A 12,429-nucleotide genomic window follows, 5' to 3' on the forward strand; every position below is an offset into this window, starting at 1 on the left:
AGTGGCTGATAAGGGACCCGCCGCGGCGTATCGTAAACAGCGTTACGAGCGGGAAGCGTAAAGGCCGTTCAAAACTGGAGTACACCGCGACGCCAGTAATATCGCGAGAGTGCACACCGCCCAGGACCCCGGCCGACGATAATAGAACGTTTCTATCCGCGCGGCTGGTATTTACACGACAATATTATTCGCGGGCGGGCGCGGCGCGGTCGCCGAAAGAGAGGAGGGAAAGGGAAAGAGGGTCCCATTAGAGGAGCAACGCGGATATCTTGTGAGGTTAAGTCGACCGCGGCTGGCTCGGGTGTTTTCAGTACGCGACGAGACATCTCTCGGTGTGGTTCTCGCAACTGATACCTCCGCTGGTCCCAGGGCACTGCACACCTATCGCGTACCCTCGCATACCCTTCCGTCCCTTCGATTCGGCGCAACTGCCGCGTAGCGTACGGTAAACAGAAGGAAGATCCACCGGCGCTCAGGATGGACGAGAAGGATATACAATTGGCGAAGGCGATGGTGGACCTCGAGCTGGACGATCCGGCGCCGAAAAAAACCGCCGTCTCGAGGATGCATGATAAGCAGCAGACATTCAGGTGAGACGGTGATGTTTTTTCACTGACCTTTGACGCGGCTCGGATACAAGGCCGACAGAGGTGGAAAACCACGTGAACGAATCGTTGGATCCATCGATTGTTCGCGAGCAACCTTCGACCCGCTCGTGGACTCCGTTTTGAATCCCAACGATCATGCGCGAGTGCGCGACGTCGCCCGCTTTTCGTGCAAACGCAAGCGCCCGTTGGTGTTCCGCTGGATCGCTAACGAACACGGTTTTCCTTAAATAAATTGCTGGCGCGACGGTCGCGCCGATAAGCCGCGCGTTAAAAATAAATGAACGTCGATCGACGGAGCGTGGAGTCGAGGCACTCGCAGGTGGTCGTACGCCCGTGGCTACCGATCAAATTCCATCGCGACGAATTCGCGCAAAAGTCAAGGCCGGGCTCTCCTAATATCGATTCGCTGGACGCAGCAAGTGACGGTGTGCCTGCGGTTCCGATCTCAAGTGCGATGGTGGTGTAATGGTCAGCATAGTTGCCTTCCAAGCAGTTGATCCGGGTTCGATTCCCGGCCATCGCACATTATTTTTTTCCTTTCTAATTCTGGGATCGGCTAATGAATCCACTCGATACTGCAGATGCTATCGCTCGGTGGAGATATTTTTATTCGCGGGGGCGAAACTGACGGGTTACTCGTTAGTAACTTTTGCGAGATGAACAGGGGGATCGGCAAGATCCACGGGACGAGGGAATTTAATGAATTCATTATCATTATCCTAGTAATTTTTATCGCACGGCTTAGATCGAGTCCCTTCACCGGCATGATTTGGGCGATCTAGGCCAAGGCCGCGGGTGGACCTTGCCGTTTGTTATAATACTCTCCCTTTCGGAATAGTGGAGCAATCGATATAGACGCAGAGATACGTTCACGTGTGTTTTAGTGAACTCGTTCGGATATAGCCTGACCTTAATCTGCACAGCCTTATAGAACTTAAAATCGTTCTTTCGCGATGCTATTAGACGAGGGGGCAGCGTGTAGCTCCCAATGGCCACAGGGCCCGATACCACTCTCTAATCTAACGAGAAGCGACATGACCGAAGGGCTTCCAACAACGAAGCCAAGGATAGCTTGTTTGGTAGTCAGCATTGCTAATACCTCGCCTATGCATATCGCTCTATCGCGATTAATTGGTACCGTTGCGCGGATCGTCTGTCAAGTGCTAGCAAAGAGACGTGGCCCGACTCGTCTCGATGATAAATTTATGCCATGATTTATGTGATCGATATCCTCTTCAACCATGTGTAATATAATACTGTCTTTTTCTCTTGAAGCAATGCGAGGTGCGAGTTAACGGTCGATTGCATCGAAACGGTGGAGCCGCGAAGGTAACACAGTTTTCTACTCTCTAGCCTGTACGCCCCTGTAACTAGCGCCACCGGCACGTCGGCAGAAGTTCTTGTGTATGTTTTGTCCTGCACCGGGTGTCCCTCGCGGACGTGGTCTCTGAACGAGGCGTGCCTATATCGAGGAGGACCAAACGCTTCATCCGTGACGTTCGTACAGGCTGGTTCTTCAATGACAAAGGAAGAAGACTTCCCTCGATATAAGCACACCTCCGCGAGGTGCTTAGTCGAACGCGGCACGACGTCGCGTAGATTTGTGTGCACTGTTACGCATGTACCTCGTCCCGTCTTGGCATGTCGTTACGCACGCTTTGTAATGTCCTAGATTAGTTCGGTAGACGTCGTAGTTCCCTTTTCGAATTGCTGTCTGTGACGTCCCCAGCGAGTCGCGCCGAAAGGCGTGCCGCGTGACGAAGATGTTGATCTTGCTCGGCCATCGGGCAGCTTGGGCCAAGTTTTTTTTCATAACTGCGCGCGTATGTTAAAAAAGAAACTAGCTTTCGATCGGGCCTGTTGCAAATTAACCTTGAGCCTTAGAAGGAACTTTCTCGCGCGTCGCAGCGCAATTGAAACGCGAAGACGCGTACGCGCAGAGCATACGGGTGCCCAAGCTCATTTGGCATTAATCAGGGAAGCCTGTGCGATTCATAGTGACGTTAACGAGTTATCATTGTCTATGGCCAGGCGTGGTCTCGCCTGCGTCAGATAACCGAGGCTGACTTCGCCATTCATCGGACAAGTTAGACCTGCCTGGCGGTCTTGCTCCGACTTTCATCAGCTATCTTTCGGTGAAATGTTATTTAGAGTATGCCAGTGAATGCCGTGTAACTTCGTTCACCGCGCTAAGATAATAGCTAGCGCCGGTTCACTCTGTATTCGCAACAGCTATCACTTTCAAGATCACTATGTCATTGTCGCCATCTGGCAACAAGAGCTTTCACTCCTCTTTACACCTCGCGGTGACCAAGGAAACCTAATATTTGCAGCAGTTCTCTCTGGCGATAACCGGCTGCTGTATAAGCCTCGCGCGTTCCGTGAAACCGCGATCATGGCGATCCAATTTTTCAGGACATTTATCTGCGCCAGCGATAACCACGATATCTGGTCGCTCGAATATCAGAAAAATAAACCTCCAAACATTTCTCGGTTCACGACACTCTGGCCTGTTTTATCATTTTGCATTAATGATGGGCATGGACTAATGGGCATAAGAGTGCTGAGCATAATTCGGTCCTTCTTTTCCTGAAAGGCAGAAGGCCACTACGATATAGAAACCAGTAGCTGTTACAGCCTTTCAGTGCGTGCTCGGATTTCAATCATCGCGTAACATGAAGTGACTTTGGAGAATCTTCTAAAATAAAGCGTCGAAATTCGTGTACCTATCGCGGGGCCTTAAGCCTTAAGTATCCAAAGTCTGATGTTTCTCTGAATCAAAGTCTCCTGATACGGAGCATTCGATTGCAAGCGTATCGCTCGTAGGCCAGATAAAGTTTCATAGGTGTTCCGTGGATGCATAGATATGTACGTATGTACATTGCTGTAGCTTTGCGACGGTACTGCACCGAACTCAACGCCGACTGTTGATGAATATACTCGTGGAGCGTTGAGAGGGAAAGTTAGGCGATTAAGTGGCAGCTTGTTTTCAATGTGTATCGCGTGTTTTTTTTTTTAATGCGGGGCAGAGATATGCGGAGATTAATAGGAAGGTACACGTGTAACCTCGCAAACACGGGAATCTGAGATTCGGCGATCAATCAGAAATCACGATCCACGAGAGCGGCGCGCGCGAGCAATCTTTTGCTTGTTATGCGCTGGGTTATCGCTAAGGTTCCCGCTTATCATTGGAAATTTTTGTTTTCCTTCCTTCCCCGACAATGCACCGTTCGCTGATGGATTTTACTGCACGTTGGTTAGTGGGGTTCAGTATAGCGGTGCCCGTTACATAGTGATGCAACGTGGAGGAAGTATCCTGGGCAGGGCGGTTTTGCTCAAAAGGAACTCGAACGTCAGTAAAATCATCAGGTACTGTAGAACCGCCTCGGGACACGTGTTCCACGGGAATTATTCGGCGCGAGTGCCAGCAGGAAAAATATTCGGTAGAATGGAATATCAGGTCGCCACGATAACGAAGATCGGTGTGTTTGTCAGCGTTCAATAATTAATGAGCCACCCTGGCTCCTCTTTTTGCTTAGTAATCGTGTACAATTAACGCGAATAAACATGTAGAAACGTGCTCCGAATGCAAGGCTGGTTAAAATAATTCGATTTAACGGAGGGACGTGTCTAACACAACCTGTGCGTAATTTTTCTCTAACAATAAGTGACGCGATTTTATTTTTATGAAGTTTCTCGTATACGAACATTGCGTAATGCGTCTGTGTGTAAAATTTCATTCGCGGCAAGAAAAAAAAAAGAAACTGCACTGCCCGGGAATCGAACCCGGGTCGCAAGAATGGGAATCTTGTATGATACCACTACACCAGCAGTGCTACTTGATGAGAGCACGTTAGTTTCAGGAGGATACGGCGCGCGGCGGCATGAAAATCGATAATATTTCGCGTGTAAATTCATTACAATTATGCTAATGCTGACACTAGTACTCTAAGGACTCGTTATACGCTCCACGAAATCCAAAATTCGTAAAATTAAGTGTATCAAGAAATAGAACTCGAAGCTATTTTTATTTTGGGAAATATACAAAATTCGATGTCTATACACCGTAGGCGATCAGAAATAATACTTTATTTTACTGCATATAGCACTGCTGAAAGTGTAATGTTCGTCAGATTTAATACCACTTTTGACTGAATTACAAACAGAAAAACCGAATGCTTGGAATAACTGTATCCAGAATATTGAGATCGACAAGTGACAAAATCCCAGTGCAAAAGTGGTGAGAATTGGCAAAAATAAATAAATGTGCGATGGCCGGGAATCGAACCCGGATCAACTGCTTGGAAGGCAACTATGCTGACCATTACACCACCATCGCACGTGCTAACAATTTCCATTCGACGGCCTGAGACGGATTCCCGCGGCACACTTTTTCCTCTGACTTCTACTGACATCGCTGGTTGCAGTGGCACATAATTTTCCACCTCCGACTTCGCCGTTATAATTTAACGCAGGCAACGTGACATCCACATCTGTGATTAGGCACCATTTATGCCCAGCCATGGAAGCTGAGACGACCGTTCCCATCATAGTAAACGCGTCTCTAAAAGGGCGCATGGCCTCGTCGACCGCAGTGTCGTCCTTAAACCACGGGTTTTATGTTCCTCCACGCGGCGAAGTATCTCGTTTCGCGGAACACGCGAAACTCCGCTTCTGTGCATGCTTTCTTTGCCGTAGAAAGTGCTCGGGGACAAGAATGTTAGCAACGGGGTATTTTTAACTAGGCTCGAAGGCAGACAGATGGACGCTGTTTCACTTTCGAAGAGTTTAGCGGCACGGGACGGGGCCTGGGCCCCGGTAGGGAACACGTGGCTGCATTGTGTGCACATTTAGCGAAGGGGCTAGCAGGGGAATTTAGGGTCGGCGAGGCACTTGCGGTGTATTGCCTTGAAAACGTGGACAGCAAGCTTAGAAACAAAACGACTCTTGGACACTCCGCGAAATTTGGAGGTTTCTTAGATCGTGGATTCGTCGAAGAGTTGAAGGATCAGCAGTGGGGACCAACGACGAGCAATTGAGGACCCTGCGGTATGAGGGGTGCAGCTCCATCTTTACCGAACTCGAGTAAATTACAAAAAAGTGTTTATAAAATTATTACTTTGAAAAATTATTACTTTAAAATTATTACTTTTTTTTAAACAATAAGTAGTAGTTATTGAGTTGATAATTTTTTATTTGTATTTCGGGCAAAAAAATTCAATAATAAAAATCGTAATATTAATATTATCTAATACTATCAAGATATTAATATTTCTATTTTTATTTATTTCCAATAAATCGCTCATTTGTTATCGGATCTAGATGAAACGTGCACCAATCGATACAGATTTTTTTTACGTATCTTAAACGTCATAACTTAAAATCTGTAAAAAATGGCGCTGCCTCCTGTTGCTGCAAGGTCCTCAATTTCTGTTCCTGCGTTATCTATGGCGAGGAGAAAAAAGTCTTGCACTTGATCGCACGGCCCTGGCGAGGCGCCTGTTTCTCCGCGGCGGGATATTTCGGTGTGCTCCTCGTCCCCGCCGGTTTTGCAACACGGTGCCGGCGGCCGCAATAAATTTTGATCACTTTCATACCATAATTGCATTACGCGCAACTGGTTTACAGTTATGCCTTACGACCGGCCTGTTACATATACATCTCGCAAAGCGTATCGCGAGAATACGCTGCGCATTACGCAATCGAAAAGGCGTCGAGTGACTGAGCGCCAGTTGGATTTGCCAGGAATATTCTTTTTGGATGGGAGGGACACGCGCAGTGCCTGGTGATAGGCAACGCATCAAAACAAAACATATTTCGCGCGACAGGTCCAGCCAATCACAGTGGCAACTTCGATCGAACTAACACGCTCCACTTTAAACTTCCGCGGGTTCCCGAATAGGACGAATGGGAGGTGAGTGAGAGGCTGGTCGAGCGAGACGCACACTCCTTACGACCTCAAGCCCCGCGCGTTTATTTTCCCACGTTTTTTTCTCGCACCCGGGCCCGAGCGCTCAAAGCGTGTTTACGTTAACGCCTCGCCGAGCTGACCCATATAGTTCTCTATTTCGCTTGCACTTACACCGTACGCAAGGTCGGCGAAATAGAGGAACGGGTCAGCCATCCAGCGTCAACGTAAAGGCGCCTCGGGCGTCGAGATACATATGTACGTGTGTGAAAAAGACGTTGGAAAATAAACGGTCCCTGAGGTTCGCTTAGGGTCGTACGGGGACTATATCTCGCTTCCCATTCAGTTTTGCGGTAGCCTCGTTGAAGAGTAGCACGGAGTAGTGGAATAGGACAAAGTTGAGAAGCTTCCCGGCGTTTCTGTCTGTATCAGTGCCACTCTTTTCAACTTCACTGCGTCTTCGCCGAGGGATACACAGTGGAAGGCGGCTGAAACCGTACGACAGAGCCGCGCGGGGTTCAACGGCTCGTTGGTGCGCGAAGTCGTCGGCGGGAAGTCGTCGAGAACTTCTTATCAAGATGTAACCTTTCCGACGGGAAAAGGGGGGGAAAGTCAAGGAGGAAGACGACACCGTGGAACGCCGAGAGAGAAAACGGTACCTCAAGTTCCGATGTTTGTTGGACAACGGCAAGTCATCCTCCATTTTACCGGGGAAAATGGAAATACCACGAGTGCCCGCGCGAAAGCACGTGCATTAAGAACGAAAGTAACGTTCGAGGCACTCGGAGCGAGCGGAGAAAAGGTGGCGTGTCTTTGTGTGCCGGGAAGGACAATGAAAATGGGTGAAGCTCGACACGGTCTACGCTCGCGACGAGCTGGCGCAGTTGTAGGGTCTCGTCGCAAATGAACCAGTTAATCGTTCATTCGCCTTTCATTGTCGCTTTCACCGATTAGAAGACGGGGTGGAGACTTTCGACAGCCGTGAAATCCACCGTCACTCCTGGGCGACACCTTGCGCCCGATGGGACAAAGGAACGCCAGGAAGATGGAACTGAAGTCGCATCGGTCGGTGCTCGGTGGATCGCGTGCCAAGTGGAGTGTGAAGTCGAGGCAACAGGTACTTGTGCACTAATTAACATATTACGTTGAAGAAAACCTTGGGAGCTGTGTAGTTCACTTTTAATAACCGTCATTTTGCGGCCTTCGACGATAAGTGGAAGGAAATTTTTCCACGTGGAATACCCGCGCATTGTATGGTTCGATACGTGACCAAGCTATCCTTCCCCTGGATCGGTGATCGACGCAGTTCGTTTGGAATTTCAATAGCGTGGAATTTCGAGACGCGCCACACCGGTGGGCATGGTTGAACGCCACCGTCGCTACTTCCTCGACACTTTTTTATCAGCGTACATTGAGATAGTACGTGTGCGACGGTGGGGAGAGGCGCGAGTTAGAAAGCCCTAAGTGCCTTTCAGAGGCTGCAGCTGGTAAAGTCGCTCCTCAGTGAACTCTGAGCGGTCGCCGATCGCGGTGCTCTCGTCACCGTTCCCCCGTGTGTTCCACCGAGGATTCCGGTCCACCGAGGCCCCGTTTCTCAAAAACCTTGCGTTTCCCGCGATCGATCTCATCGCCGAGACGCCAGCCCACGGCGGCCTCATAAATCGGAGCGCCGTGTTGCGATGTCCCAGCGGCTAGAACGCCTCGCGACGCTCGCGTAAACGCTCCTCTCTCGCGCCACGGTACTTTTAACTAGAATCCCGTCCTTGTAAGTATGCTTTCTCTTTTTAAAAATAGTCCGGCGCAATTTCGCGGCTAATCTCGACGCCACACACTACGGACATCGGGGCAAAACGGTTTCTGTTATTGCGCAGCTCGCACGCGGTCGATTGTCAGTTCGGTGGAACGTCGGTGCGACTTAGCAACAAGTTTCCGGCCGCTGAGTGAACTGAATTACGGATTCACTCGAGATCGCGGCCCGCGGTGATTTGATATTCCGATCGATCGTTGCTTGCTTTTAATTCTTATTCGAGTCCTCGGCTGGGACAAGGCAATCGTTCGACGTTGCAGAATATTGAGTCGCGCGGTAATTGGAAACTTGAACGCTGCGCGAACGTCGCACGAAAATTTATAAGGGATACCATTGCAGCTGAACGATAAGATAAGGAGTGGATGGGGGCCGGACTAGTGTGATAATCAATTGCCAATTATGTACTTCGTCCATTCCGGAGTGAAATTCTCCAAGCCCGCGCGAGAAGTGGGTCACAAGCTCGCGCGTAAATCATGCAGAGCTACCAGCCGCGACTCGTGTCGTTGCAATTTCGTTGCAAAATTCAATTACACGTTCCATTAGCAGGGGTCGATTCTCACTTTCGTCGATGGTGAGAATCATGCAAACGTCTCGTCTACGCGGCTCCCGTCCACGTAGATCTCCGCTGACATGAATTTACGACCGAGAATTGCGCAACACTTTCTAACTTTTATTCGTAGATCCGCGGGACTCGTATCGAGCCGAGTGGTTTTTTCCTTTTTCTACCGCTCGCGGAACGGGGTGTTTGATCGTCAGATCAGCTCGAGCTAGAAATCACCTGTTTCCCTGTAAATAAAGAATAAAAAAAACGCGACGGGAAAGCGCGCGTGTCGCAGGGCGTTCGAATGTGCCGCGCGAGAAACACGCGTCACGTGGCCAGCTGATTAATATTACGGGTGCCGACACGTCGATCGTTTCGTATCGAGATCGTCGAAGGCCTCGAAATATCAGCGTTGGCGCGCACTTCGGAACCTTCACTCGGGAAACTTTCAGAGTGACGAAAATGTGCGTGCACTCGTTAACGGCTCGTCGCGCCGACCGCGTGTCGCCCCGTGGGAGCTCGTAACTGTAAAATCGCGTGGGAGACGCGCCGTCGAAAATGCGTAACACGGTCAGCGTGCGCACGCGACGCTGCTGAGGACAATTCGTGGAAAAGGAAAAGGGGATGCGCCGCGCGGATAATGGAAATGGTGAGAGACAAACCGAGACGGCGAAGCGTGAGCGAGCTGCTGGGCTGGAGGTGCATCGTCAGGAACAAGGGGGACACAGGCGTGGAGGATGCGTGCTCGGAAGTGCCCTTTCTTGAGGATTACGACAAGGACCCGGAAATGCGTCGTAGGAAACGTTCCGGTACATGGCCGTGAGTAATGACTGTAACATATTCGAAAGTAGAAGGAAATGTATTATTACTGCGTTCTTGGGGGCTTGTACCGTGGAAAAGAAAACTACCAGCGACTCCTATGCGCACTCTTAATTTATTCTACGCGGTATTTATGTGTACGTGAACGACCAGGTATTTTCGAGGTGCTTCGAAGGCAGTTAGCTCGAGGCTATTCTGCTTTCGGAGGGTTTATAGCGGGTTTAGGTCCCAGATGGGCCCTTTCAGTGGACATCGACCGATGGCTGGTGACCCGGAGTCACCACGCTATCGTGTGTTTCTTGAGTTTGTTTAGAAAGAGAAAGTTTGGGAATGGCAAGCGGCCGGAGGTCGTATTGCTAAAGAATAAGGACTCTGTTCCTGAAGGATCGCGTCATGGAGGGGGAAAGGCGAGGATGCCTTCGGGTAGAGGACTGTGAACCATACGGCACTTACCCTAGGACCTTTGAGGAACGCGAATCGTGAAAATACCAGTCCACGTTTCTAACATAAACAGCGAGTTAAACAAATCATTGGGACACCCTTTAAAATAGAATAATTTTTTTTAAATTGGTCCAAACGAGTTGAAGTTTTTTGAGAGGCTAGAAGGATTATTTTACTGGGTGACGTGTTTCGTCGATTTGAAAAAAATGCAATTAGTCGGAATAGCGAAGAACATAGCGAAGGTCGCTTTTCTAACTTTTCTATCTGTGCCTGTGATGAGAATTTAAAATTCGTTTGTAGATTTAAGTGAGTTGTATGCGTGCTGAAAATTTCATGGAAATTGGAGCAATTTTAAAAAATTTATTCCGTTTTAACGGGTGTGCCAATAATTTGTTGACTCACTGTAGATAATGTATATCTGCGTATTGAAAGTTCAAACTAGCGTGAAATTCAGGACACGGGTAATTAGTTTTAAATGAAATGTGAACACAGGTTCACACACACAAAAAAACACCTGTGTGTTGTCGCGGTTAAAAACGATTGTTATTGTCGATGAACACAAAAAATTCCGTAATCTCACAAACGTTGTCACGAAGTCCGGTATGGTCTAGTGGCTAGGATACCTGGCTCTCACCCAGGAGGCTCGGGTTCGATTCCCGGTACCGGAATATGTTTTTTTTTATTTTTTCCATCTGATGCCTCACGCTCGAATTTGTTATATGATTCATAACTATATTTGCGCAAGGCACATCGGACACGAAACGAAGAGCTAGAAACGTTCCACGAGTTAGTTTAGTTTCTGAGCGGGAGTAGGTACGTGAGTGAGCCGAGCGCAACTGCGAGACAGTGGGATCCGTTCAGAGTGAAACGAAAAGCAAGCCGAAGTGGTCGAAGCTGTAGCAAAACCGTGGCCGTTGAATTTCGCAATTAAACTGGAACCGCGTAATCCGACGCCAATTCGTGCGAAACTTGAGCGAAGTCGTGTGCTTGCTCAACATTCTTGCCGCCATGGGACAAAATCGTGTCCCATTAAAACCGATAATTCACTTCTGACTCGCGTTCGATCGGAGAACGTTTCATAGAACGCCCGGCGAGCGGCGTGAATAATTTTATTTGTCCCCGAAACTCGCTGCTCGCAGTTGGTAAACCTAACTCGCAGCAGCTAACAGTAAGTCCATTCCCGATCCATTATTCTCGCTGCTTCCCGTTAGTTTCCCACGACTGTCGCGTGCAGAAGCGAAGTTGCGTAAAGGAAGTTAAATAAAATGGGTAGAATATAGATGTACTGTTGCACGCAACGAAATTGATTGGTCGCCCGTAACAGAGCATGCGTGCAGGGCGCTGGGCGTAGCGACGCCAGCGTCGACCTCGTCCGTGGCATCCACGAGATTCTTTTGTGAATCTTCAGTGCCGAAACGTTCCCTCGTCTCGGCTGTTGCCTCGACTGTTGCCTCGACCGCCATTTCCCTTCGCACACGCGACAGAGCGTCCCCTTCGGCGGTTGCTGCACATGGATGAGGCAGAATTAAGGTAGGACACGTGCCCATGCTGCCCATTCGTCGTGCTCCGAACGGCTAACCTAAATCTTCCGTCGCGACATGTGCTGCGGGTGCCGCGCGAGGCGTGTTTGAACGGTGCAAAAGTGTTTTACATAACGCGGTCGCGAGGTAGTTGCTTGGCGACACATCCACCGAGGCAGCCTGCGAAAACTACTCCGAAACCTTGGAAATATCATCCCGCGAACGCTGTTGAGAGCGCGCAGCTACTCCTCCGTGCCATAGAAGACGGAATCGAGTGCCAATTACAGCTCCGTATTAAACATTCCGATCTGCTAAGTTGCGCTGCAAGGCCAATCGCGCTCGAGTGTGGACACCGACAATATGTATCACGGATGATATTTATAGTGGCTACCATTCTCAAGTGTATCAGGGACGCATCGATCATCAAGAAGCTGCAACATTTTCTGCAGCACCGGCATAAAACTGCGGGGATGCCCATAGGTTGCGGCTGGCGCGATCCGTGGTGACCCCGTTGCCAGGCTCGGAACGTTTGCAGAGATGGTAAACATCGTTGTGCACCGCCAGATATCGCGCATCGGTGTTTACCTGCACGTGTGCTAAGAGCCGGTACCTGCTCGATTCACGAGCAGCCCGGGTGGGAGCGTTTTTTGTTGCTCCTTTCTTCGAGAGCGAGAACGCGTTCACCTTTCGCTGTACACATTCCATTTGACTCTCGGCTTTTGCCTGGGATCACCGATATCGTCGATACCGCCGATGGGCCCGTGGGCTCCCGCTACGTTTGCTGG

The 12,429-nt window shown here is 49.6% G+C and overlaps 1 protein-coding gene and 4 non-coding genes across 14 annotated transcripts in view; 3 read left to right on the forward strand and 2 right to left on the reverse strand.

Moving 5' to 3' along the window:
* The window catches only part of LOC143375391 (NAD kinase), a 21,766-nt gene continuing 9,337 nt past the window's right edge, over positions 1 to 12,429 (forward strand). The window contains exons 1-2 of one of the 10 annotated variants that reach the window (XM_076824409.1): positions 1 to 590; positions 1,884 to 1,937. In XM_076824409.1, the coding sequence (XP_076680524.1) occupies positions 478 to 590; positions 1,884 to 1,937 (167 nt within the window). In that variant the 5' untranslated portion in view covers positions 1 to 477. Of the gene's footprint in view, positions 591 to 1,883; positions 1,938 to 3,853; positions 3,978 to 7,852; positions 8,282 to 8,417; positions 9,684 to 11,599; positions 11,655 to 12,429 lie in introns of those variants that run through there. The other 9 variants (XM_076824405.1, XM_076824404.1, XM_076824410.1 and 6 more) reach the window with 9 other exon arrangements.
* Positions 1,060 to 1,131, forward strand: Trnag-ucc (transfer RNA glycine (anticodon UCC)). The gene has a single exon. It is a non-coding gene; the product is annotated as a tRNA-Gly (tRNA).
* On the reverse strand, positions 4,374 to 4,444 carry Trnag-ccc (transfer RNA glycine (anticodon CCC)). Its single transcript has one exon. It is a non-coding gene; the product is annotated as a tRNA-Gly (tRNA).
* On the reverse strand, positions 4,876 to 4,947 carry Trnag-ucc (transfer RNA glycine (anticodon UCC)). The gene has a single exon. It is a non-coding gene; the product is annotated as a tRNA-Gly (tRNA).
* Positions 10,721 to 10,792, forward strand: Trnae-cuc (transfer RNA glutamic acid (anticodon CUC)). Its single transcript has one exon. It is a non-coding gene; the product is annotated as a tRNA-Glu (tRNA).

Source organism: Andrena cerasifolii, chromosome 12 (genome assembly GCF_050908995.1).
Source record: "Andrena cerasifolii isolate SP2316 chromosome 12, iyAndCera1_principal, whole genome shotgun sequence".
In the NCBI taxonomy this organism is placed as follows: Eukaryota; Metazoa; Arthropoda; class Insecta; order Hymenoptera; family Andrenidae; genus Andrena; species Andrena cerasifolii.